At 37.2% G+C, this 25136-nt stretch overlaps 3 protein-coding genes across 5 annotated transcripts; 1 reads left to right on the top strand and 2 right to left on the bottom strand.

The window, feature by feature from the left end:
* Positions 1 to 249: 249 nt before the first annotated feature.
* On the bottom strand, positions 250 to 3807 carry LOC112286380 (peroxisomal membrane protein PEX14). The gene is made up of 8 exons (XM_024528235.3): positions 3353 to 3807; positions 2567 to 2793; positions 2189 to 2234; positions 1825 to 1979; positions 1327 to 1531; positions 946 to 1110; positions 714 to 761; positions 250 to 578 (listed from the first exon to the last, which is right to left on the bottom strand). The coding sequence occupies exons 1-8, from the start codon at positions 3399 to 3401 to the stop codon at positions 469 to 471; spliced, it is 1005 nt and encodes a 334-aa protein (XP_024384003.1). The 5' UTR covers positions 3402 to 3807; the 3' UTR covers positions 250 to 468.
* A 4855-nt stretch (positions 3808 to 8662) lies between these two features.
* Positions 8663 to 10950, bottom strand: LOC112286352 (transmembrane emp24 domain-containing protein p24delta3). The gene is made up of 4 exons (XM_024528154.3): positions 10674 to 10950; positions 9883 to 10092; positions 9521 to 9597; positions 8663 to 9351 (listed from the first exon to the last, which is right to left on the bottom strand). The coding sequence occupies exons 1-4, from the start codon at positions 10872 to 10874 to the stop codon at positions 9207 to 9209; spliced, it is 633 nt and encodes a 210-aa protein (XP_024383922.1). The 5' UTR covers positions 10875 to 10950; the 3' UTR covers positions 8663 to 9206.
* Positions 10951 to 14672: 3722 nt separating this feature from the next.
* On the top strand, positions 14673 to 21868 carry LOC112286865 (wings apart-like protein 2). 3 transcript variants are annotated; one of them, XM_024529198.3, is made up of 15 exons: positions 14673 to 14866; positions 15398 to 15981; positions 16274 to 16737; positions 16970 to 17069; positions 17356 to 17704; positions 18063 to 18175; positions 18362 to 18511; positions 18852 to 18945; positions 19071 to 19196; positions 19326 to 19846; positions 19995 to 20245; positions 20408 to 20570; positions 20987 to 21087; positions 21224 to 21305; positions 21583 to 21868. In XM_024529198.3, the coding sequence occupies exons 2-15, from the start codon at positions 15832 to 15834 to the stop codon at positions 21694 to 21696; spliced, it is 2778 nt and encodes a 925-aa protein (XP_024384966.1). In that variant the 5' UTR covers positions 14673 to 14866; positions 15398 to 15831; the 3' UTR covers positions 21697 to 21868. The 3 variants fall into 3 exon arrangements, with proteins under 3 accessions (XP_024384966.1, XP_090109383.1, XP_090109382.1); XM_090253257.1 differs by having other exon boundaries at positions 14676 to 14862; XM_090253256.1 differs by having other exon boundaries at positions 14698 to 14954.
* The last annotated feature ends 3268 nt before the right edge of the window (positions 21869 to 25136 follow it).

Here is a 25136-nt window from a genome sequence, read left to right as displayed (position 1 = left end):
GTGCCTGCTGCTAGGCTCGGACCACAGACCCAAGTAGCAGCCCTTAGTTCTAGCTTGTTCTAAAGTACCCGTCTTTTCCCCCAAGTACTGTTTTGAAGTAACGCAGGACGGTTGACTAGAATAACCTGCACCTGTAATGCAGAGCTTGTGCAATGAGGATTTGAAGGATTCGAAGTCATGAAAACCTGGTGATCATCACTTCAAAAGATCGCTAAAACACAAAAAATAGCAATGGTGCTCTAGTACACATGAGACAAACTTCAAGCCGGTCTATTCTTGTACATTGGAAGTATATTGACAGTCAAAACATATTTACTAAAACTCTTACTTCGCCACGGGAGCACCAGAGGGTAGGGCTGTGCATTTGAGAACCGGATCACGCACTTCAGCTTTTTTCGCCGTGAGGCTAATTAACACCAAATAACCTTAAGAGAAGTACATCATTGGCTTCTATAACCACTAAATTACTCAGCTACCCATAGGCTCCGACCCATTCTCTGGCGACTCTTCTCTTTCAGCCGGGGGTGGCGAGGGTGGTGGTATCACTGCTAATGCGTACGGTCGTTCGGCCAGCATAGCTGCAGACGTAATATAATCCATATTAATGAATTGTAGTTTGCGAACCCAAGAAGTCTAATAAATTTTTGGATGTGGAACACAAAAATGAACGTATAACACATAGATGAACGTATAACAAAATTCACAGTGTGTACCTGAGGGACGGGGCATCTCAGGTGTACGCCAGGGATCTGATCGATAACCTGTCATCAGGAGTTTTTGTAAGCAGACAAAATCAACACTCACGGTAGAAGGCAGAAGTTTAGCTATGACACATCACAATGAACTTTCACATTTAAAATAAAAACAAAAATAAATCTGCGAGTCCAGGAGAGAAATACAAATTGCGAGGAATTAATCATCCAGCACAAGCTGATTAAGGACGACCTCTGCCAAATGATGACGTAGGAGTTAACTCGGAGTTGTTCACAACATCCCGATTGGTCACAGCATCCCGATCGGTTACAACATCCCGCATGCCGGAGAGGGCAGATTTCAGCTCCTGGGTCTGTGACTCCAATGCTTTGATTATGCTTCCCAGCTGCAGACTTTCTAAACCACAATAAAAATACAAGTCAACACGTCAACTTGGTACCTCTCGATTGTCAGAAAACTGCCCGTGAACCAACATTACGGTATTCTACAGTTTATGGTAGCAGTAAAAGAACTTCGTACACTATTCGATATTCTTCAATAGAATCATTACAGAACAGAAAAACACGGAGAGTGATACAGAAAACCCTGAAAGTTGTAGAAGAGGGAGATTACCTTTAACTCTAGCATGAGAAAACTCACGCATTGCTGCAGCCACTTCAGAGGCAGCTGCAGCTGCAGCGTTAGCTGCTAGAGCAACCTCATTCACAACTGGCTCAACGGGTGGCCCCTCTGTGGGTGGAGATACCTTCTTATCAATTTCACTTTCCTCTACCAGGATGCTACGTACCCATGATTTGAACTTTGGAAGTAAATACACCTGTAAACATGAATCCGGTAAAATCATCACAATTTTCTCAACAAACTCGTTGTGAACAGAGAGCAATGTTTTGTCAACGCTGTTATTATTATTTCAGGATTAACTGTTAAAATATTAGTCTTCTCAAAAAGTTATATCGCCAATGCAATCAACTTGATTCAATATGTAAGTCCGTTCGGATTGTATCAACATTATTCGTGTCCTAACAAAGTGGATCACATGATTCGTTAGGCACTGTCTAAAAATTATGATATCTACATAAAATAATTTCAACCAAAGAATGCAATACAAACCTTGGTGATGACACCTGCACCAGCACTCGCCGCCACTATTGCCCCCAGCCCAAGCAGCTTTTGTCCCCAGCTTAGTTCTCTTCTTGCCAGAGCAGTTAATGGTTGACTCTGAGCTGGAGCAATTGACTGAGATGAGGGTACACTCACTTGGGCACCTGTTAGATTCAGTTACTGTTAGGAACATTTGCAAAGCTAGAATGGAGAAGGATATGATACAAATTGCTTCATGTAATAGAGATACCTAGATGCATCGAGGAAATCAATAACACAAATCACCGGAACTGCATTCTCCGCAGAAAAAAAGACTAGAGCTCTCTGTGTGCTGACAACAACTTGATGCGTACATACGCATCGCAAAACAAACCTTTTGTTGCCGCAGAAGCTGCGGCTACCTCTGAAGATGGAGGATCCTGAGCCAAATAAACCTCGGTTACTCATACTCTTGTTAAAGAATAATGCAATACACGAAAATCAATATGAAAAGTTGACCTTTCAAATGAATCGTCACGTTTCAAGACCATTGCAATACCAGGGGATATCTTCCTACAATTTTTTATTTTTTTTATTTTTTTCATTACAGACATATCATTACTCGAGATTGAGGTACGTTAAGACCACAACAACACTGATAGTTTGCACCAGTACTGTTTTGAATTCCAACGCCAATCTCTTCAGATTCGTTTATAAAACACTTCCAGGATTGTTAAGGATTATTCACACTAAGCAGTTGAGAGGTATATACCGGAACCCTGCGAAAAGCTTCGTCGATTTCCTCTTTCGTCAGGCCCTTCCTCTCCAAAAACGAACGTCGATGAACGATGGGCGACGACCGAACTTTTGGATGAGAAAGAAAATTGACAGCATTAACTACTTGGTCTTCACGAATTGGTTGAGGCTCCAGTTTCCATGGGTCTGTCTTTATCTTGTTTTCCACAGCCTCTCCTTCAGCCGGCCCTGCTGCTTCAGTATCTGCCGCACAACCATTCAAAGAGTAATTGGGACATATAAGATTATCATAAATCATAATCTGCAAACAACTGAGATGCACGGTGGCCTTTACAAGAGGGGAAAAAAAAATCCCACCCACGACAATGCAGTCCCACTCTATGGTTCCCTGGGAAAAAGGAGGACATATAAATGTGACAGACTACTAAGATGAACCTATACAAGATGAGATACTAGTCACTCAACGTTCTAAAATCAGCTGTTTGTAAACAAACGTCCGACTGGAAAGAAATTGTTAGAATCACCGCTACCCATTTCCTCACCAGCTATGTTTTGTACGAGTCTCAACATTCATGCACTAAAAATATATAACTCTGATAGCTCATGGTCGTTTCCATAAGGCTTCCGCAAACAAAATGTCTCCATTGAATGAATCAATTATTTTTCCATCAAACCTATTAGATTTCAAAGAATTCAAGCAGCCACTAGGTGACACCGCGCATCAATTATCGCCATCGCCGTAGAAATCCAGGCCTAGTTCAAAACCTCAGGATTAGCTCTGAGAGAAAACAGACAGGCTCACCTTGCACCGGAGGAGGGCCCATAGCTCCCACAACTCCTTCTCCTCCCATGCCTCAAAACTCCTCCTCCCTGCTGCTTGACAACCCCCTAAATCCCAACACTACAAAATCGATTCCCGATACAACACACCTCTTTCTGTCTTCTCCTCACCCTCAATCCACAAAATTCCACACTCTGGAATCCACCCAAATCCCCAAGTACCAAACCCAACGCCACAAAACTCCAGCACCACGATCCTGCAGGTTGTTTATCCTCTCAACAACAACAACAACAACAGCAGCAGCAGAAAACGGGTAAAATCTCCGCCAGGGTCAGTCAACCTTCAAAAACCAAAATTCTCCTCGAAATGTCGAAGCCTAGTTTATACCCTACGCAAACGGATGATGCAGGTGTAGGAAACACCGAGACGACGACGACGACGATGGTTCAGAAAACTCGGCGCAGAGTCATAGCATGACTGAGGGTAGTAGAGCAATTGCGTTGCGATGGGCTCGTAAATTGTGGCAGCGACGATCGGTGACAACCGGTGATTGCCATACCCAGTTGGACCCTGCTGGGCAACATTCTACTACTACAACTCTCGCCCTCCCTCCCATGCCCTGCCTACTCTACTCATGGCCACATACTACTCTACCTTGGGCCTTTCTGCCCTAGTATTACGGATATGTCCTTCCTTTTCAATCCCTCCTCCAGCTTGTGTCTAGATGAACGGAGCCCCCTCTCGCTCACACAAACACACACAATTACAAATGCGTTGCGTGCTTCTGTAGCCCTGTTCACCTCGACCGTAGTAGCGTTATCGAAGCAAACATGGAAAAACAAGAAAAACGAGAAGGGGCAAACTAAGTTGGTTTGTTTGCCTCTTTGTGGGTTTGTTTGGGACCAAGAAATAAGATTGGATGTGAGTAACAACAAGTTTGGTATGTGTGTGTAGCGTTTACCAGCTTTTTAAGTTTCTTTTTGTAGAACAATAGTTCATTCTTTTATTCTCCTCTGTGGTACTGTCAGTCAAAGTGGATTCATGGTCTTTTGCATGCATTCATATGTATACGTGTATACATATATATAAGGGGGAATGCATTCATATGTATACATGTATACATATACATAGGGGGGAATGTTAAATGGATCCAAGCTTTTACTAAATCAACCTATCCATCCATGATGAAGAATACGGTAATCATAATGAATATGGTTGGATTTTATTAGTTTTAGATCCAATAGTGAAGAAATGAATCTAGAGATCATTTTTTTTCATGATGGGTGGGTCATTTTAGTAAAAGCATGGGTCTATTTAACATTCCTATATAATATACATATATATATATATATACATATATATATATATATACATATATATATAGCTTTACAAATTTTTGTTATTTTTTATTTATTGTGAAGAGGTGTTTGAAACTCAATATCATGGTTGTTCATATCTATTGTTTCATATCTATTGTTTCTTTCATCACTTCATGATGAGAATTGCATGGAACTTCAAACATTTTCCTTGAGAATTGCATGGAACTTCAAACATTTTCCTTTATATTTGAAGATATTAGAATGAACAATCTTTTATACACTTATTTATTTCATTAAAATATTTCTAAAAATAAAATAAATAAAATAATTTAATTTAATTTTGTAAATTGTGTGAATTGTTATCTTTGTTTGTTTCATTTTTATGAATGTTGATGAATTGAGATCTTGGTTTATTCTAAACAACTCTAAAAATAATATTGTAAAATTATCATAATCAACAACTTCACAAGTAGATTTATAATAGAGCATTAAAAATTCATCCAGTAAAATTTTTTAAAAAAAATCTTGAATATAGTACAATTAAATCAAACCGAAGAGTCCTGGAAGTTAATGTTATCAATAATTACTTTAATCTTAAATTCTAAAAAAATTAACAAATCTTAACAATCTTAAAATACTAAAGTTTATGATTATATTTTTATTTGACTAATTAATCTACTAATCATATTAAAAAAATTAAATTAAATTAAATTTTAAATCATTCTTAATATTAAGAAAATATGATATTTTTTATTTTAAAATATATAAAAATATTCAGTCTTATTTTTAATCCAATACATTATTATAATTATTATTATTATACACCTTAATCTTTTTATGTATTGTCTTTGCATTTTTGGATAAACTCTTTTGTTAATATGGCTATTAAAATTATGCACATTATTTTCATTTTTTTTTTTTTTTTGTAATACAAACCAACATGTTGTACAAAATGTAATACACACTATCCATAATACCAAAAATTCATGGAAATCTAATTGTATTTTCAATGTCTAACAAGAAGAAAAAAAATCTTTAAAAGATGGTTATTTTTTTACTTGTTTGCTAATACACAATAGTGCATATATAATTCAACTAGTAAAAGGTGTTATTATTATCACATTTACAGCAAACAAACACCAACATATTTGACTCACATGATGAAATACCACTCTTTTTGTTGAACATGGGACAAAATGACAAATACATCTTAGAATAATATTTGTGAGTTAATAGATGGCGCATACTTCAAGAGAGCTACTGCATCAAACCTTAACAGCAAAACTCACTCTTCTGGGTCAAATCTCGCCTTCAAATTGTACCGATGTTGCAAAGTGATAAGTATTATTCATGACAAACAAGTCATTGGCAGCTGGGTTGTGAGAACAAACACAAACATGTACCAAAAATGCAATCGCAAAGCTCAAAATAAACGAGTTCACACCGTGCAGAAAGTGAAAAACAACCTCACAGCGTAGCTTAGCGGACATCCCGATGCATGATATTTGGAATACACATTTCACTATTTTTAAAAGTCTCCAGTGGACAACCATCGCTAGAATTCATGGTGAAACTCAGCAAGGCAACAGTGACATGGAGATGATGGCGAATGTACAAGAATCAAAAGAAGCAGAGACGGAAACAGGCAGGGATTAGAAATAAATTGTGGGAAAAAAAATAGAGCTACTCTTGTTTAAGAATTGCTTAAATCAGGTCCTGTGTCTGTGACCTTTTATTCTACAATCTGACGATTACGTAGACAAGAATATTTGTCAATGTTATGCACCATAGTGATTGCTTCGTGGGTCAAATGTGTTCTGGGAATGAAGTAGTGAAGCAAGATAATTAGATGGAAAGGTTCAAAGCCTTAGGGGCTAAGCTGGTCGACCAGGAGAACTTCGAGCAACAACAGCTGGAGTTCTTATTGGCTGAGCACAGAGCACAAAATAAGACCCTGAAGGTGTAGTTGCAACAGGCATATCGAGCGAATGTTCAAATGAGGTCGTGCAAAACCTCTCTGTTGCAAACGTGCACAAACCAAGTGAAGGAGGTTTTTGTCAGAAATGCACTCGAGTCAGGGTTATAACAATCTGTCTTGAGAATAGTTTTCAGCACGTAACTGCTGTTAAGATATTTGGTCTAGTTTCTAATAATCAATAGAATTGAGCTCGGCTTTGTTGAAGCCCTGTCCTCTCAAGGGCTTTTACACACTACTCTTGCATTCACAAGTAGCTGAGAAGCGGGCAGATCTTGCGTCTACTCGTGCAGGTGTAGTTCAAGGCTGCTGGTTCGACTATTCTACAGCAGTCGCTCGCAACATCCCACCCATTCATCCCACTTGCAACAGCAAAGGAAAAATACTAAGCAATACTCGGATTCGTTTAAAGTCTTCATGTGCCATCAATTTGGGGGCACTCAGATATTTGTGTGGTTACTAGAGATCATGATCGATGCTGCATTTCACTTCCCATGATCGAGCGAAAGCTTCAGAATTAGTCTCAGAGACGGTAAATCACCTCAAGAAATTGACATAATATGTGTGGGAACTAGAGAACCCCGTCAATGTCACGGATCATGCCGAGAAATTTTCACAGGCTGATTGGATCCAGCATCCAACATAAAGTCGAGAAGTAACAAGGTCCAATTATAGGATGGTTGCAGCACACTTACGCATTGCAGCCCAACTTGCAGAATATGTCATGCATTGGACCTTTCACATGTCAATTTCTCCCCCGTTGATGATCACAAGCTGCTGGAGTCTCAACCACAGCGCATCATTCACTTCAACACTTATTTTAGGCCAGAATTAAAAAAATAAAAAATAAAAAATGGACTTAACAGAGAGCAGCATCAACTGCAAGGTTGGGAACTTTCTCAACGTCTGTGATCTTTCAAATTGTTCATACGAGTTTCGTAACAATCTTTTTCATCGTTATTGGATTATGACTATTTACTGTTACTATTCTCCTTCGTAAACCGGAGTATGCTCCTGCACGTTTTATTTTTCAATGCTTGCCTTGGAGCCGAAATCAACGCTGGTTGACACTTTGAGATTTGCAGGGTTGAAATTCTTGTCTGAAAACCACACAACTTCGACCAGAATGTTACTGCAGACTTGCATCGACCACACGAAATTCGCCCAACTTAGAACATCTTAACGGAACTCCTTGGTTTGAGTAACCGATTTCGATTGAAGAAAGTTGTGATAGGTCCTCATAGAGATGTTTCCTAATATTTTGAGTTCAATCCAAAAACCCCTCATTTGCTTCAAACTTCTTGGCAAGAACATGAAATGCAAAACTTGTGAGAAGTTGAAGATGGGAACCTAACGACATGCTTAGAAAATGAATTGAACACCATATTGATTGAACCAGAATTTGTGACGCTGATACTGCCTGCGTGGCGAGCATTCAATTTAACCTCTGCACTAAGACGTAAGCTACCTCCCGAAGTGCTTGACAGGATAAAATGCTGGAGGCTCTGAATTGGTGGATTCAAAGAGCAAGCGATCGGAGTCAGCTCGAGCGTAGCTTCTTTCAACGGCAAGTATTGTTCTGGGGCAGCGACCAGTAATCGAGTTCCATTTAAGATGTGAAACAAATTCTGAAGTAGGATCGAGGACTAGCAGCCTACGAGTTGTAAAGCATCAGACATCATCTAAGTCCCATATTTCTCCAACGAAACTTCAACATGCAATCTTGGATTACAGACAAATGCTGGTACTACGTAGAGAAGGTCTTTAGAGACACCTGCATTCAATAGTCGTCAAACCGCTAACCAGAAATGCAACATAGGAGATGACGATGATCAACGTCCAGAAAGCACCCAAACTAGGGCTGCGCAGGCATTGAAGGTATCCTAATTTCCTTGACGCTTGATGCAGGCCTGCACCTGAAGTAGATAACCAAAAGAATTTTACAAGGTGAAATTCATCGATCCCTCTGAATCTTGCTAGTTCTTGTGGAACAAGTGTTTAACGCTCATGCAGGTGACATCTTAGTAAGAGATGGCATAGTTGGAACTTAGAAATTTTTATGTCACGAGACAATGCAGCATTAACTCGTTTTCCAATTTACCGAACATTATTGTCATATGGCACACTTGGGAAACATTCTCCAAGTTTCCACCCAAATCTGCGTTTGAAAAAGTAATCTAGGTTCCCCTACAAATTTGATTTGAGGCATAGCTGGGCAAAGAAAAACCCATAGAATTAGCAATTGTCAGGTTGCTAAATGCAGAACCCCCAAGTTACGAGAAGACCAGATAGTGTGAACCTGGAGAGCTTTTTAATTGAGATAATACCATCCCAATCAAAACCTTGAAGCAGAGAAGAGCGTTTCTTCTCTTCTCAACTCTATCTCCAAAATATGTGTACAAGTTGCCGTGAGGAATTTCTTTTGGCGCGCAAAAACCATCAAAGGTGTCGACAGGAACAGCTAAGGATGTGTCCAGCCACGTCCATCTTGCAGACGTACACCTTTTCCCCTCATGACAATTGAACTTTACTTTTGAACAGAGAACTGAAGGCAGAGAAACTTATCCGCAAGTCACGAAACCTACAAAAGCTTTTTCCTCTCAAAAAATGACTTCAAATGCCACAACTGCCATCCTGCTACTCCTAGGCACACAAGGAGGGACATGATCCCAAACCATGCTACTCTTGAGTTCGTCAATTCGTTCAAGTTCCGCATCTCTGCTTCCCTGCAATTGTCACAAACACTCATCATTAACGACAACATAGTCAAGGATACAAACACAGGAAGAAGAGAACTCAAAAATTAAAATAATTAAACCATTATCACAAGCTTTCAATATCTAACTTCGTTTACGTGCTGTAAAACGCAGACAGTGCAAACAGTGCCGACAATACCTCTCTCTCAAATACAGCATCTCACTGTGTATTGAATTTACAGCTTCTTCCAGCTTTCTCAACTCAAGCTCCATTCCCTGCGATAAGGAGAAGAAACTGCATTAATTGGTTGTAAACATACTTAAACTAAGATCAGAAGCGCAGAGCAGCACTTCAAAGAAAGTAAACATGAAACTAAGTACGCGATTCATATCAAAACTGATAAAAGAAATGCCTAGGTAGGAATCTTGATGAACATAGACTGCCACCTGCTCGACCATATACTACAATCTCAGTTTGAAATCGCACAACAATTCCAAAAAATTAAAGCTCAATTTAAAGTTAGACTTGTAATACTGGGAGAAGAGGTTTGTAGGGAATACATCAAGCTTGTCCTTCTTCGCAATAGACGCCCAATCTTTGGCATGGACTCCTGTCTTCCAATCAAGAGCAACATTGGCAACCGCTGTGGCAGGTGCATTCAGCATCCAAAAGCAGGCCATAAAATTGCCCGTCTCCGAAGTTGTAAATGCGAACTGGCCCGACTTGACATTCTCCTGGTAGTGCAATTGATTTCCATACGGTGAGGTTACCTGCACATTACAACAGCACATTCATCAAATTCACCTCCGTTTCAGCAACACGTAAAACAGAAGTAGCCTGCTGTAAATCACAACCACAAGTCGCACGTATGTTAACATGCATAGACAGTATAGAAACCCACTTTTAAATAATGAACGAGCTTCACAACTTTTTTCTCTTCAAGAGCTGACCACACATGAAGGTGAAAAGTAAAAAGAGTTCCTACAGCATCTCAACCAAATTTGGTGGTGGTGGTCATCGTTACCAACTAAAATTCACCCTGAATTCTCATACATGTCCTAAAACTCTCATCTTTATCAGGAAAAATTCATCTGCAAGACAACTAAACCACGGCTGACTTTAAATATATACCGTTTATTTTCAGATAAACAAAAAGAAATGAAAATACATCATGACCATCAAGATATCAGGCGTCAAAATCAAACAAACTCCCCAACACAGACCACACCACCCATTCTCTTCGCAGATGACATCCTTCAGTACCGAGTTCCGATGATCTCTCAAACCAACGACCACCACACACACACAACGAAACAATAGACGAGATCCCTGGCTGTAGCTACCCACCCACCTTCACAGTGATCGTATGCGACTCATCGCTATGCACGATCTTATAATCCGCGATCACAACCACGTTGTTCTGAATCTCCTCCGCGATGCATTTGGTAGTTCGAGCGCTAACCTCGAACTGAACAGCTTGTGCACCGCATCCCCACAGAAGCACCAAGCCCACCACCGCTAAGCAGGATCGCAACGCCAACGTCCCACCCATAGCTCCACACTATCCCAAAATTGCACCCACTGCGAGTAGATGTCGACTTCGATCGATCCCTCGAGCCAGGCCCTCCCGGAGCGCGCCTGTGGCCAAACCCTAACTCAAGAATGTGGCATGGCCGTGCCGTCGCTCCATGCTTGGTTTCGCGCACCGTTGCGTGCACGGTTGAAAAGTGTTGATCCACCCATTCTGCCCCTACCCAACGAACTGTGTGGTAGGGTACGATTTATTGCAGGTTCGATGTTAGTACCCATATAAACTAATGCCTTCTCTTTTGGAACACACGTACAGCATGAATCTTTTTTTTGTGTTAAATGTAGCATTTTAATATTCTACATAAAAAAAATACAAAATTTGCTACAGATTTTGCTATATGATATACAAGATCTTTGTACAAATCTGAGGAAGAGAATATTTAAATTTTAATGACAATGATTTCAACTATCTATTATATTATGTAAGACAACTTGGGTATAACATAAAGAGACAAAGAAGCATCCTAATTGGGGTTGATAAAATCCAAACTTTGTTGAGGTTAATACTATGGACATGGCAGGTATCACACAATAGATCAAGAGTTATCAACTTTCCACCAAGACATCATGCCGCCTTTGATGTTTCTGAGCACACCAGGATGTATGTACAAAACAACTTTGAATATATGTATATATATATATATATTTATTTATTTACTCTATAAGACAACTTGGGTATAACACAAAGAAACAAAAAAGTATTTTGATTGGCCATAAAGAAGGGGACTTGAAGAATGTTAAGAGAACGTGGAATCAAGAGAACATAGGAATCAAAGAACATAGAAACAAAGAAATGTGGAAAGATGGGAACTAGAGAATATAGAGACAAGGAAACCATTGAACATAGATGTGAGCAAATGTAGGGACATGGAAACTATGAAACAAGGAAACAAAGGAGTATGGATGTGCCAAAGATTGCAGTGAGTGCTCAACAACACAGAATTATATATATATATATATATATATGAAAATTTACTTCTAAAGTTTTACCTACAAAAATAATTATAAGTAGGAGCACAAATTGAAAATAACTACAAAGAGATGCATTGTTTGTCATTGTTGCCTCTCCTTGTGTGGTCCAACAAGCAAAAGTAACCAACAAGGGTTGATAATCATCATGCTCAACATCACCAATTGTAAATAGGGAAATTGTGGCCCCTTTCAGCCACATTTTGAGCACATAGTTTGGTTTTTGACTTAGTTTCACCACAAGTGAGAAGGCAAATTGTCTTGCTAGTTTTATTTTGGATGGAGACAACCTATCACCATTGGCTCTAAATTGGTAGGAAGTAGAGACTTGGACAAAACAGCTTGCAATAGCACCATCATCATCCTTGACTGTGGAGGACATAGTTCCACAACCAATTTGTCATGAGTTGTCATTACTTGATCTCCTTGTTTCATTGCTAGTGATCTTGAGCTTGACCTTGAGCTTATTGGACCATGCAAAGAGAAGCAGCAATGACAAATTGTGGCAAATCATGGCAAGCGAGGAGAAGCAAGGAAGAGAATTGTGCCTCTCTTTGAAATTTATTTTTTTGATTTGTGAGCCTACTTGTAATTATTTCTATGAGTGCACCCCTTGATGTAAATTCTCCATATGTATATATATATATATATATAGATATATAATGGAGTGATTATGTTGTGATTTGTTATTGCCAGTTTCATGGTTTCGTGCAACATGTCTCTCTTTTAAAACTAGTGTACATCAAATTACCTTTTGTTTCTAGTATTATTATTATTATTATTATTATTATCATTATTACATACATAAAAGAGCATAAATTAATATAATATTTCTCAATTCGTTTTTAAACACTTTACACACATTTTAAAATAAAATAAAGTACTCTTGATGATACCCTAAGAATGTTCTGATGTGTATTTATTACAACATGTTGAATTTGACCTGTTGTATTGTATAATACTTAAGTCAAGAAAGAGAGAAAAAAGAAAAGAAAAAAGAATGAAAACAGAAGGCCACAATTTCCTTTTATGTATTCAAAAATATAGTTTTCTCTAAAATGTTTATTTTCTTATTTTTGCTTGTAAATAAGTAAATATATAACTAACTGTTTTTACATTTCTATGAAAAAAAATTAGTCAACTTCTTGGGACTTAAATGAGAAACTTCTTGAAACTTAAACAACAAAAATGGTGTTGTAAGCAAATATTGAGTGAATTAATGACTTAATAATTGATTTCTTGAAATCTATAAAGTTATATAAAAATGTTAAACTTTTCCTTCAAATATATATTCACATATTGAGATGTGAATATATATATATATATATATATATATACACACTAGTGGAAACCCATGTCATTGGGCACATAAAAGGTCCCTATGTTCCCATGTTACCCTTTTCATAGCAGTTGATAGTGGCTTCTTCCAAATTATGGGGCCTCAAAAAGCCCCGTGCTCCTATGTTCCCCATGTTCTCTTATTTGTCTCTTTGTCTTATACCCAAGTTGTTTTATATAATATAATATGTTCTTTGCATGCACATATGAAAAAATATTTAGTTTGTTTTTACTATTTTTCAAACATTGGTATTTATTTATTTATCTATTTATTATCTCTAACAACATATAATAATACTTTGAGATTTTTTATAAAGTACTTTTTATTATATCAAAATTTGGATATATTACATTTTCTAAAAAGTATTATAATTATGATAGAATTCATTAGATATTTTTGTATATTTTTTTCATTAGATATATTCATTAGATATTCTTTTTCTTTTTAAGACTCAAGATGTTTTATTCTTAATTTGCTCCATTATTCTTAGATTATATATTCTAAATAATTGAATCTACACTACTTATTCTAATAATTTATAGCATTATAAAATAAAAAAATGATTATCCCTTCTTGAACTACTTAAAACACAATTTTTTAAAATATTAGTTATTATATCATTATTTGATGCCAAATTCTTCTCCAAAAACAAAGTTCAAAATATTCATCTTTAACTTATAAAATTTATGTTGTAATTAAAGTTATTCTTAAAACCTTATTATATGTTATTTTAAGGAGATTTTTTTCTTTTGTAGATTCATCTTGTATAATAAATACAACTCTGCGAAAAAAAAATTTAAAAGAACAAAAAAAAAAAAAACAAAAAAATTGTAAAAAAATGATAGTTTTGAGTTCAGTTTTTGAGTAAGTATTTCTAAATAATTATAAGTTAGTTTATCTTTTTACATAAAAATTTAAATAGAAATTGGTCATAATTTTTATTCACAAGACAACAATACAATGTATTACATGTCTTGTCAATAAAAATTTGTTGTCTAAATCAAAAAATTGTGTTCATAGAGTTTCAATAACCATCTACTTTTTGATTTTTTCTACAAAAAAGAATACTTTAAAAATAAAACAGAAAGACTGAAGATGGACGAATGCAGTTGAGCAACGAGAATACGGAGGATGAACGAACGAAGGGGAGCAACGAGTAGACGGATGATGAATGAATGAGGTTGAGAAACGAGAAGACGGAGGATGGATGGATGAATGAATGAGGTTGAGAAACGAGAAGACGGAGGATGGATGGATGAATGAAAGGGGGGATCCATGGAGAGGAGGGGGGGGCATGGGGCCATGGGACATGGAATGTGAAGTGGCGCCATCATGAACATGGTTGTCATCCAGGTTTTCCTTTTCCTTTACTTTTCACAGCTTTCGTCTCCCTCCCCCCCTCTCTCTTCTCCCTTCCTCCCCGCCCTCCCCCTTTCCTTCGCTGACTCTCTTCCCTGTCTCTGCTTCCACCTCAATCCCCTGTTTCTGTTCTTTCCAGCGCGGTCTTTTCAAATCGAAAGCTCTTCACCCCTCCGCTTCCAGCTTCTAACCCTCCCTCCCCCCCTCCCTTCTCCCCCTTTCCCCTACTGTTAGTTTCCTTGTCCTTGCTTGATCGTTCGCTGCTTAGGAGGTTTTTTCTAAGGCAGGTCAGTTTGCGATTTCTCTGTGTTTCTGGATGCTGTGGAATGGGAGGCGTTCGTATCGCTGTGCGTGGGCTAGGTTATGTTACACATGGTGCGGCGCCGTGAGTCTTGAGATTTTACTGTCATTTATTGCTATGTGGATTGCGGCGGGATTTCTCTCTCTACCCCCCCCCCCTTATTTTATTTATTTATTTTTGTGATATATATTTGAGATTCTAGCAAAAGTGCGCCCCCAGAGGTGGTGAGGTTTTGATCAGAACGTTTGGTTGTGGAAGTGATTGAGGTGTTTTATGGTCACTGAAATAGAGACTTATGATTCCCAGCTTCATTTTTGACGTATTGCAACTAATTTAGCGTGTTTTGCGACTGAGAGAATTGGCAGCGAAGAAGTACTGCGTTCGAGATTGGTTTGATTAATGAAGCTTAGGGTGTAGTGCTTCATTGGAACATGAGTGCTTCAGAGTATCGGATTTAAGAAGCAACATGTAAGATGTTAACGTGTTCTAAGTAATGTAACCGACGCCATTCATGCAGGCTACAGGGGGATGCGTGTCCACTGATAATTATTTTGTTCCTCGCTTGAGCAGCTTGAGTACATTTCGCTTGTTAAATCGGACAGCTGGAGCACATCTTAGTGTAATTGCACCTAACTGGAGTTGTCAGGGCTAGCAGTAATGGGAGCGGACTGAAAATTGCAGTGCTTATGCTTCTCCTTCGCGCCTTCATCAGTTTACATTGTCAAGGGTATTAAATGTGAAGCGTCTTTGAATTGGTTCCGACATTTCATGGAGCAAGAAGGAGACTAGTCGTGATGAATTTGGGAGTACAAACATTCGTACCGCCCGTATCGTATTGGTATATTTTGGAACACTTTAACGACATACTTTAGCATTACCGACGTGGTCCAGTCGAGGTTTGTTTCCACGTTAAGATACGAGGGAAGAAGCGTGGAATTTTGATTTAGTAGGATGATTGTGAGAACGTATCAACGACGTCGGAGTGGACGCAGTGTATCCGATGGCGCACTCGGAGGCGAGGGCTCCCAATCTCAAGACTCTCCATGGAGTAGCTCGCAGGAGACGCTTCCACTGTCTCACGAGACGTTCCCGTCCTCTCAGGTGCCGATCAAAGCAACCGTTAACCTTTTGAGATTCACAGGGCATTTTATTATGTTGCGTTAATATGTTGCTAGAATCTAATTCCACTTAGCACCTTTCGAGCTCCATCTATTGCTTCTCGATTCCGTCGGGAAGATCTTTGCTCCTACGAGATTTCATTCTTGTATTTTTGGGTATATCACTTCATTTCTCTCTTTAATCAAGTTAATTTCTCGGGTTGTACGTCAAGTCCTCAGATAAAGTTAACATCCTCTGAGTATTCCGGATTCATAGATGATGGTTTTTCCCTCAGGAATCGTGCTTGTGGCAATCCGACAGTTTACCGGACGAGGGTACTGTCCCTGGGTTTGCAAGGCCACGACCGCCTACATGGCCTAGCAGACAGATGGAGAATGGGGGTGTAGTTACAAACGTACCATTGCTTAATTCCCAGGACAGTCAAGATCTGAATGGCGACGAGTTTATGGAGAAGTTGGCTCTGGATGGTGATCAAGCAGTTAACAGAGTTTCAAACCACAGAACTGAATGGGGTGGATCGGGCATCTCTTCAATTAGCTGGGGACGTACCACTCCAGCAACGGCAACTTTGCTAGAAGTACAAGAATCTGGAGAGCTCATGGCACACACCGATGAAGCTAATTTTGCTTTGGATGGATTGAAGCCTGGACAACCTTTGCGTGTTCAACGGGCTAGTCTCCAGTCTCTTCTGTCGTTATGTGGTTCAATGCAGCGGCGACGACTTCTAAGAACTCATGGGTACGATCTGCCATACTTGATAGTGTACAATCCATTCGTGTTTGAGCAAAACTCTAAGCTATAGCGAGGACTTTGCTGAACTATTTCGTGAGTCTCAGTTGATCAGGGGGTTATACTTTTGTCGCAGGTACTTCCAATTTTATTTTTAACTTTCCGAGTGCTATCAAACCTGGATGTGGTGTGGGTTGACGAGGTCAATCGTTGAGCATGTGTTTTGCATGTATTTTCGCAGGTTGGTGAAGCCCCTCTTCGAATCAGTGGTGGCTCTTCCGTTGGATGACCCTCCTTTGGCTCTGGCAGCAGCTGCGGTTTTGTACTTTCTTGCTCTTGATGTAAGGTTGAACATCCACAGTGTTCATATTTGGAGTTCGAAGCCTATATTTATTTGGATCATGTTGAACTGTAGTCTCTTTCTGACCTTATGAGATAAATGTCAATTTTTTTTATGAGTAGTGTGAAATATTGTTAAGCAATCTCTCTTCCTCGGGGGGTTAATCTTTAGCAATGAATTATGCCATCCTTTATAGTTTTTTCTGTCATCTGTTATCAACCGATGTAACTTGAAGTGCTTATCTTCATTATGAATTCACAGTTGTGACCTACTTATGGGTGCAACAGGGTCAGAATGAGGAACTTTTCGATTCTGCAGCATGTGTGAGATTCCTAATGGGACTACTAGGTTCATCTCTTTCTCGGCCTGTGAAAAAAACTTCATCGACAGGTGGCAGTAAGCTGTCAGAGCTTGGATTCAGATCGAAAATCGGTATTTCAGGCTCGGGTGTTGATAAAAGTGGAGCTGCTGTTGTCGCTGAAGTACATCAGCTGTTCGCAAAAGACGAGAAAAATCCTTTTAGCTATTTGAACAAAGATTCTGAAAGTGGATTTCTTCTTGGACAAGAGATTTCATCGAAGTGGCTTGCATTATTGACAGTTGAGAAAGCATGCATCTCTCCTGTTGTGCTTGACGGTAAATCATATCTGAACTGGTGCCACGGAATAGATGTTGTAGTAAATGAGACCTTTGAGTGACCTAATGTGTTAACCCTTTTGGATGTATGGTGGTATGTCTTGATAAAAACTTTATGTGTATACTTTATTCCATGTTTTGAATACAATAAGTTTAGCTTGACTATTTCTTTCGATAAATCATACATATCCTCTTTCGGGCTTTGTGAGGACTTATTGTATCTCTGTAGTCATTTAGTGGCCAAACAGTTGTTTAGTGACTTTCTCTATCCCTGCACCTCGTTTTTGCTTTATCAGGTAGGTCATTGTCGCATTTGTAGTATTTCATTGTTTTATCCATTATGATGCCGATTTTGCAGATAATTCCGGGGCTGCACGAAGAATGGGGGGGTTTTTCAAAGAGAGACTTCGCGAGCTTGGAGGTCTTGATACCATTTGTGACCTAGCTGCTGGTTGCCTAAGAAACATACGGGTAAAGCAATATCACCATCTTGAATTTTGGTTCCTCACATGGGAAAATGAAGAAACGATGTTTAAATCAGAGGTGTTCATACTTCAGTGTAAGTACTAGGGTTGTGAAGTGCCTTGGAAGAGTTGAAAAAACATGACTATTTGGAAATGATGTTTTGATGGTGCTCTGAGTTGCAATACATTACAGGAAGCGGTGGAGGCTGAGGAGACAGCAGGGGGTAGTAAGAGCAAGTACTTCACAGCACTCGATAAATGTGAGAAAAATGGTGGAGTTGGTATGCTCTTGAGGTGTCTCGTTGTAATGGAAAATGTGACTTTTCTCAGCGAACAAAATCAGGTAAATTTTGGACGACAATGTTTACAGTAGTTAATTTTTCATGAAATGGATTAACTTAAGATAGAGTGTGGAATTCAGCATGCCGCAAGGTAACCCTCAGATCTTTCATTTCTCTCCTTTTTTTTCTTTTTTCTTTTTCTTTTTCCTTTTCTTCTTCTTCTTTGTATCCACGAGATTTTCTGGATTGGATTAATATTAAGTCGTGCATTTCAACTGTGTTAAGCAAGTAAATGTCAATTCAGGTGTGGTTTTTTTCAGAAGTTCTTCATTGCGTAAATATATGCTGGGGTTATCCTCTGGTAATGTCCTACAGACTTAAAATTTTCATTGCAACATGCAGAGACACTTGTTGGAATTGAGGTTGCCTCGAGTCAGCAAAGACGCTCCAGATACTTTTATTGCCCTCATCATCACCACTATCAAGTTGTTGTCCGGTAAGTTTCTATCTTCGCTTTGTTTCTCGAGGAGAATACTTTCCTGTCTCAGAACATTAGAGCTGGAATTTGTGATGTTGCTCCTGTCGTAAGGTCTGTAGTAAGGGAGTTTTTCTTGTAAACAGAGCTTGCTGATTGCTATAAGGAAAGGAAAGAAGTTCGCGACAAATGCAGTATGGATAAAAATGGCGCAAAAGATTGCATGAAAGCGGAGAAGGTGGTGGACAAGACCGCCTCGTCAAGCATCAAGTGTAAGCATCAATAATGCAATGTTCGTCCATTCCATATTTCAGGTGTTCATAGAATACATCATTCAGAGCTTTTGGTTTAGTTCTTTTGGCCAACCTTAATTAGGGCTTCACTGATGTTCTTGCTTGCAGCCTTCGGGGGTCCCAGCAAGAGTGTCTTCAATGAAGGCAGCAAGAGGGGGCCAGGTAAAGCTCTTTTGAGGCTCAAGTCAGAAGCGCATACAAGGCAGCCTTGTGGTAGCGGTACTGAAGCCTGTGGCTTTGAAAGTTCACTTTTCAAGCAGAAGTCAGCTCCTCCAGAAACTCTTGTTTCTAGAACATTACTACGAATATCTGGTACCTCGTCATCTGCTGCACAGGAGGCAAAGCCTTCATCAGAAAGCTTAGTTCTGAAGCGAAAAGAAAGCTCTTCCAGGAGCGATTCGCAGGATCCATTTGCATTTGATGATGATGAATTCGACTTTGAATCTGGAATGGCAAGCAAAAAGAAAGGAAGGAAACTGGGCAAAGTAGAGGAGGCAAGTGACACAGCTAAAACTAGCGGGCGTAGAGAACCATCTGATAGCCAAGGTTCTGCAGCATTGGTAACTACTTCAGAAGATTACAGAGAGCCCAGTCCTCATTTGGCTGAATGTTTGTTGTCTGCTGCCAAGGTAAGTACGAGACAACCAAATTGGTTAATATGTCGGTGAATATATTTTTTTGTGTGATTTTTAGTGTCATATCTGTTCATATGTCGACACATCTCAACCTATTTTATTTATTTATTAACTCTAATCACTGTTTTGGGGTAACCGTTAGGTTCTTATGAATCTTACAAATAACAATCCAGTCGGTTGTCGACAAGTAGCAAATTGCGGAGGTCTGGATCCAATTGCTACACTCTTGGTGGCGTATTTTCCTAAACCCTCATTTGACACATTACAAGGAGTAGGTTCTACAACTTATGATAAGTTGAAAGGAAAAGGTAGTGACACAGATCAAGATTTGGAGATGGTGGTGGTGGCCCTGGGCGTTTTGTGTAACCTCGTTGAGAGGGATGAAATAAACAGGTTGGCCTCATTTTTCCATTCCGATTGTCTGTTTTGCACTCAAAGTGTCATCAGCAGCTTGGTGTAAAATAAATTGTCTGAAAATATGTTATGTTCTATGTTTGCAACTTATAAAGATAATATCGGTTCCCTTGTGCTTAGCATTGTGTGTGGATTATACAGGGGTCGCTTAGCAACCTTGGATGTAGATTTGCCTCCACACATTGCCGCAAAAAGAGGAAGATTTTCAAGCAACTATGGCATGATTTCCTTGCTTTGCGCTTTGTTCTTAAGCAAGCAAGGAGCTGGAGAGGCAGCAGAAGCCATCGACGAGAAATTGTCAGAGGTATGCACGCTATTTAGTGTGAGGAATATAGTGTCGATGCTTTTGAATTATGCATTCCTGGCAGGTTATTAGCTCGATAATTTCGTGGTCTTCAAATTCTATGTTGGGGTTACTCCACTTAGTAGGGATTGAATCTAAGGCTGTAGTTCTTGGCTTAACATTAAGTTGCACGGTTCCACATATTTAGGGTAAGATGTTATTGGTAGTTAGGGAAACTTACTAAGTTCTTTCTTTATTAGAATAGTTAATGTTATTAGAGAGATGAATATTCATGTTTGAGAAGTCTAATGTTTTTATTCTCAATTACTTTAGCTTGCCCAGAACCATACTAATGTTCAAAGTAAATCATATGCATTAATGAATTGGCTATTGAAGATTTTAAAATGCTATGCGGTCGCTTGTTGTAAATCCCACAGGTGGATGAGGAAGTGAATATCTTAGAAGGGGAGCGAGAAGCAGAGGACATGATTGTCGAGGCTTATACAGCAGTATTGCTGGCATTCTTATCTCTGGAGAGGTATTTCGTATATTCCTCTTAAAGCTAAACTTTGCTTAGGCTTCTTAGAACCGTGGATTTTATGTGTTTATTCTCAGCATTCCTTTTCCTGCTTTACACTAAGAAAGGCATCGTTGTTTATTACTGGTGGTTGCAGTGATGTTGTTCGCTTGGCAATCGCTCAACGCTTACCTGGAGATAACCTGAGCTCTTTGGTACCTGTCATGGAGAGGTTTTTGGTATGTGTCGGGTTTCTACTGTTTCCGTTATCATTATTGGCTCGTGACATTTCTGTGCTGGAGTATATCAATTTGTGTAGCCGACGCATAAGAATTGAAGTTTATGTATCACAAGGGAAAGGTCATCGTCTTATTGATCGAGCTGATGATCAGAAAAAATTGGCCTTCCTATTGTCTTCTAGTATGCTTTGGGTTTTGCAGCAGGCAGATATTCTTTCGTACAGAATAACAAGTACTGATGGAACATTCTATTTGCCTTCTGTTTTCCGTTTTACAGGCATTTCATATGTCATTGAACATGCTCAGTCCTGAAACACATGCAGCTATTACAGAGGTTATCGACTCCTGCCAACAACCAATGCCTCTTAGGGAGCTACTGGATTTGACGTGAGGAGCTGGATCGCTACCAGTTCTTTGCTTTGCTGGCTTAAAGTTTTTCAGTATACCACAATTGATTTAGGCCACCACCTTGATGGGCTCTTGTATAATAGCATATTGGATGTGCTTCTGGTCCTGATTTGAGGACCCTTTTGTTTAAAAACTTTCTGATACATTCTGACTTACGTTTGTTGTTTTGAGTCTTGAAGTGGTAGTTTCTTATTATTGAGTTGAATACAGTTCAATACGACTTTCGTTGAGCCTTAAATAACTTTGAATAGCCTTCAATTGGCATTCTGTCTTATAGTAGCACCGTAACGAGAGCGATTACTGGGCTCAGATGTCGCGAAGTAAAACTAAATTATCATGTCAGGAGGGTGTGATAGAATATGCCCACTGTTGCACATTTTCGTCTGGATTGCGGCACCCATGCCTTACGAAATCTTTCCCTCTGCAGAATAACATTGCCTCAAGGCTTAACATTTCTTCAATAATCAAAACTCTTTACAAAACGCGAAATCTGAATCCACATGAAGTTGGTGCAACAATTTTGCTACTCTTCAAACTTGGCCATTCAGGCTGGACAGATTATCGAGGTGGGTAACTACCTACTTGAATCTATGCCGAAGAAAATTAATGCAATTTGTTTTGAGTCAATAGTAGAACTTTTGAAAGAACATTGAGGAAATGTTTAGGTCAAGAATTGGGGATGTAACATGTTTGTGTCGACTTAGATAAACAGTTCAAAGTGGATATTGAGAGCTTGATGAGTATTCTTCATGAGCGGTAATTGGGGTGCTGTAGTATCTCAGCAAGTACGATAAAATGTAGGATTGTAAAACAAAGTTCAAGTTTTTTTTGATTTTTTGTTTGCTTGAGATTGGAGATTTAATGGGCCATGGATAATGAACCCCTAGATGGGCACAAAGCAAGATGAATATTTGAAATTGGTTTAAAATTCAAGTTCATTCAAATGACGCCTCAGAAAGGTCTAAAAGTTTTATTGTGCTAATAATTGAGAGTTGAACATATGGGGAGAGCCATAAATGGCCAACTAGAGCCTAATAGTCCAAGGTAGGAGGCATAGATGGCCCAAAACAGCTCAATCCAAGGAGATATTCTCAGAAAGCTTATGCATATTTTGATCTTCTAAATCTAAAAATTGTTTCAAAGTATATTGTTCATGTTGATAGTGAAATTCCAATCCAAGACTTGTTAAGCTTAAGACTCTTCCCTTTCTACTCTAATCAATCTAAGTACTACTTAGTTTGAATTGAATTATTAAGTTATTTATTCAAAAACTAGGTTGCCTTCTACTTGCCCATTGCCTTAAAGCAATTGGTAGGAAACAATTGACCTAATATCATGGATAAAATTTAATCTCTAATTTAGAAGTTATTCTTCCAAAGTAGTCTTCATATAAATAGCTTTCAAATATGATATTCACTACAGTAATATAAAATAATCAATATTACTTTTTGAATCTTAGATATTTCTTTTAACTTTGTAAATATCTAATATAAATTTTATGTCCTTGGTTAATATTATTTACAACATGATTTTTATTTATTTTTTAATATGTGATAAAAGATTAAATTTGTGTAGCATAGTAGGAAGTTATGATTTACTAATATTTAATCATAAAGGTGGTAGTTGTTTTATTATTAGTGACCTATAAAAATAACATCAATTCATTAATATATTTTTATTTTTGAATTTTAATAAAACAAAAGAAATTGCAATTTCAAAGCATAAAAAATTCATAATTCTATTTTTATTCTTTACCAATATATTGTGGTTGTTCAAATAATATTTAAGATTTTTTCTTCAAAGATATATACTTTAATATAATTAGATTGTAGTCTTATTTTATAAGTATTTACTATTCTTAACTGTTGTAACAAAAACATTAAAAATACCTTCAATTATTTTATAGTAAAGCCATCTGAGCCAAAGATTTTATCAAATTATTTTATTTCTTGATACAAAACTTTTAAAATTGTGTATAAATTTTTTCTATAGAAATAGTTATGACAAGTACATAGATTTCTAAAAAAATAAGATATATGCTTTATTAGGTTTTAAAATTTATTATTGTTATTAATGGTTGCAAAGATTAATCTTAAATTAGTAGAGTTAATAATCAAAAAATATTTTCTTCTATATTTTAAAAAATAAAAAATAATAATAAATGATATTTACTTTGTATAATGTCTTATGTGTATTTTTCTTTTTTTTTAATAATGGTTGTTTTTGTAGTCTATGTGAGGATGTTTGTATGATTTTTTTTTATATTATATTTTTTTTATAATTTTTATTTTTCATTTTATATTTTAATCTATTCATAGTAATATATTACAATCAAAAGGTAAGAAATTTATTCTTCTATATAGTATCCAGCAATATGCAATACAATTTTTGTATATAATTTTATAATTTCATACAATATATATATGTTATATTTTTAATATATATATATATATATATTTTATTGATTCTTAAGTTAGTGGTGCTAAAATAATTTTGTTACCAAATTTGTTTTGTGCACTATAAACTTCAATAAATATGTATCTTAATTTGATAAAGATTTTAATTCTTCAAAAACAATCATCACAAATTATATTTGATTTCCTTATAATCACTAGATTATAAAGACATACATGGAAAATATATTATATATTATATTGTAGAATACAATGGACCAATGGTTTTTTAGAAGTTCTTTTTGTCATTTTAAAAATATGAGGGTGATAAAACCTTATACTATAAATCATAGAAATGTCTTATCATAGCATCCTAAATAAGTTGTAATATTGTTTTTAATGGTGTACTAGAATAAATTTAAGAATTCAATATCTATTCTATTAATTCTAAGAGTCAATCTTTTTCAAATCTTTTAATTATTAAGTAAATTTTTAATAAATTAAAGATTGTTTCCAAGATCTTATTTTTATTTTTTAAAATTTTGAATAATATTTATTTAATAAAATAAAGGTTTTAAAATTTATTTAAAAATTCATTTTTGTAGATTAAAAAAGAATTCTCTTTGAATTGATAAAAAAAATATTATTTTTATATTTAAACTTTTATTTGTTATTTTTAAGTCCTTCAATTTGATTTTTTTGATTTTATCTAATTTATAATTAGACATTCAACCTCATACATAAGAAAACAATCAAGGCCTTCATGAAGACTTATATGAATTTCTCCTAATCACATTTTCTTTATAAGTTCTTTTTTTATTTGTCTTACTTTTATCTTATAATAATTCCTACAAGTTATATTTTTTCTTTAAAACTTGGTTGTAAAAGTTGTTTTATTAGTTCCATATATCTTAATGTCAAGGACAAGAAATTAAATAAGATATATAAACAAATAAGAAAAGAACCAAAGAGATATGACAAACTAAAAATAAGAATGTAAATATATTTAATAAGAAACTAGAATGTCTAT

This window comes from Physcomitrium patens, chromosome 9 (genome assembly GCF_059467195.1).
Source record: "Physcomitrium patens ecotype Gransden chromosome 9, ASM5946719v1, whole genome shotgun sequence".
NCBI classification, from domain to species: Eukaryota; Viridiplantae; Streptophyta; class Bryopsida; order Funariales; family Funariaceae; genus Physcomitrium; species Physcomitrium patens.
The sequence above is the reverse complement of the archived record's forward strand: the minus strand, read 5'-3'. Positions and strand labels throughout refer to the sequence as shown.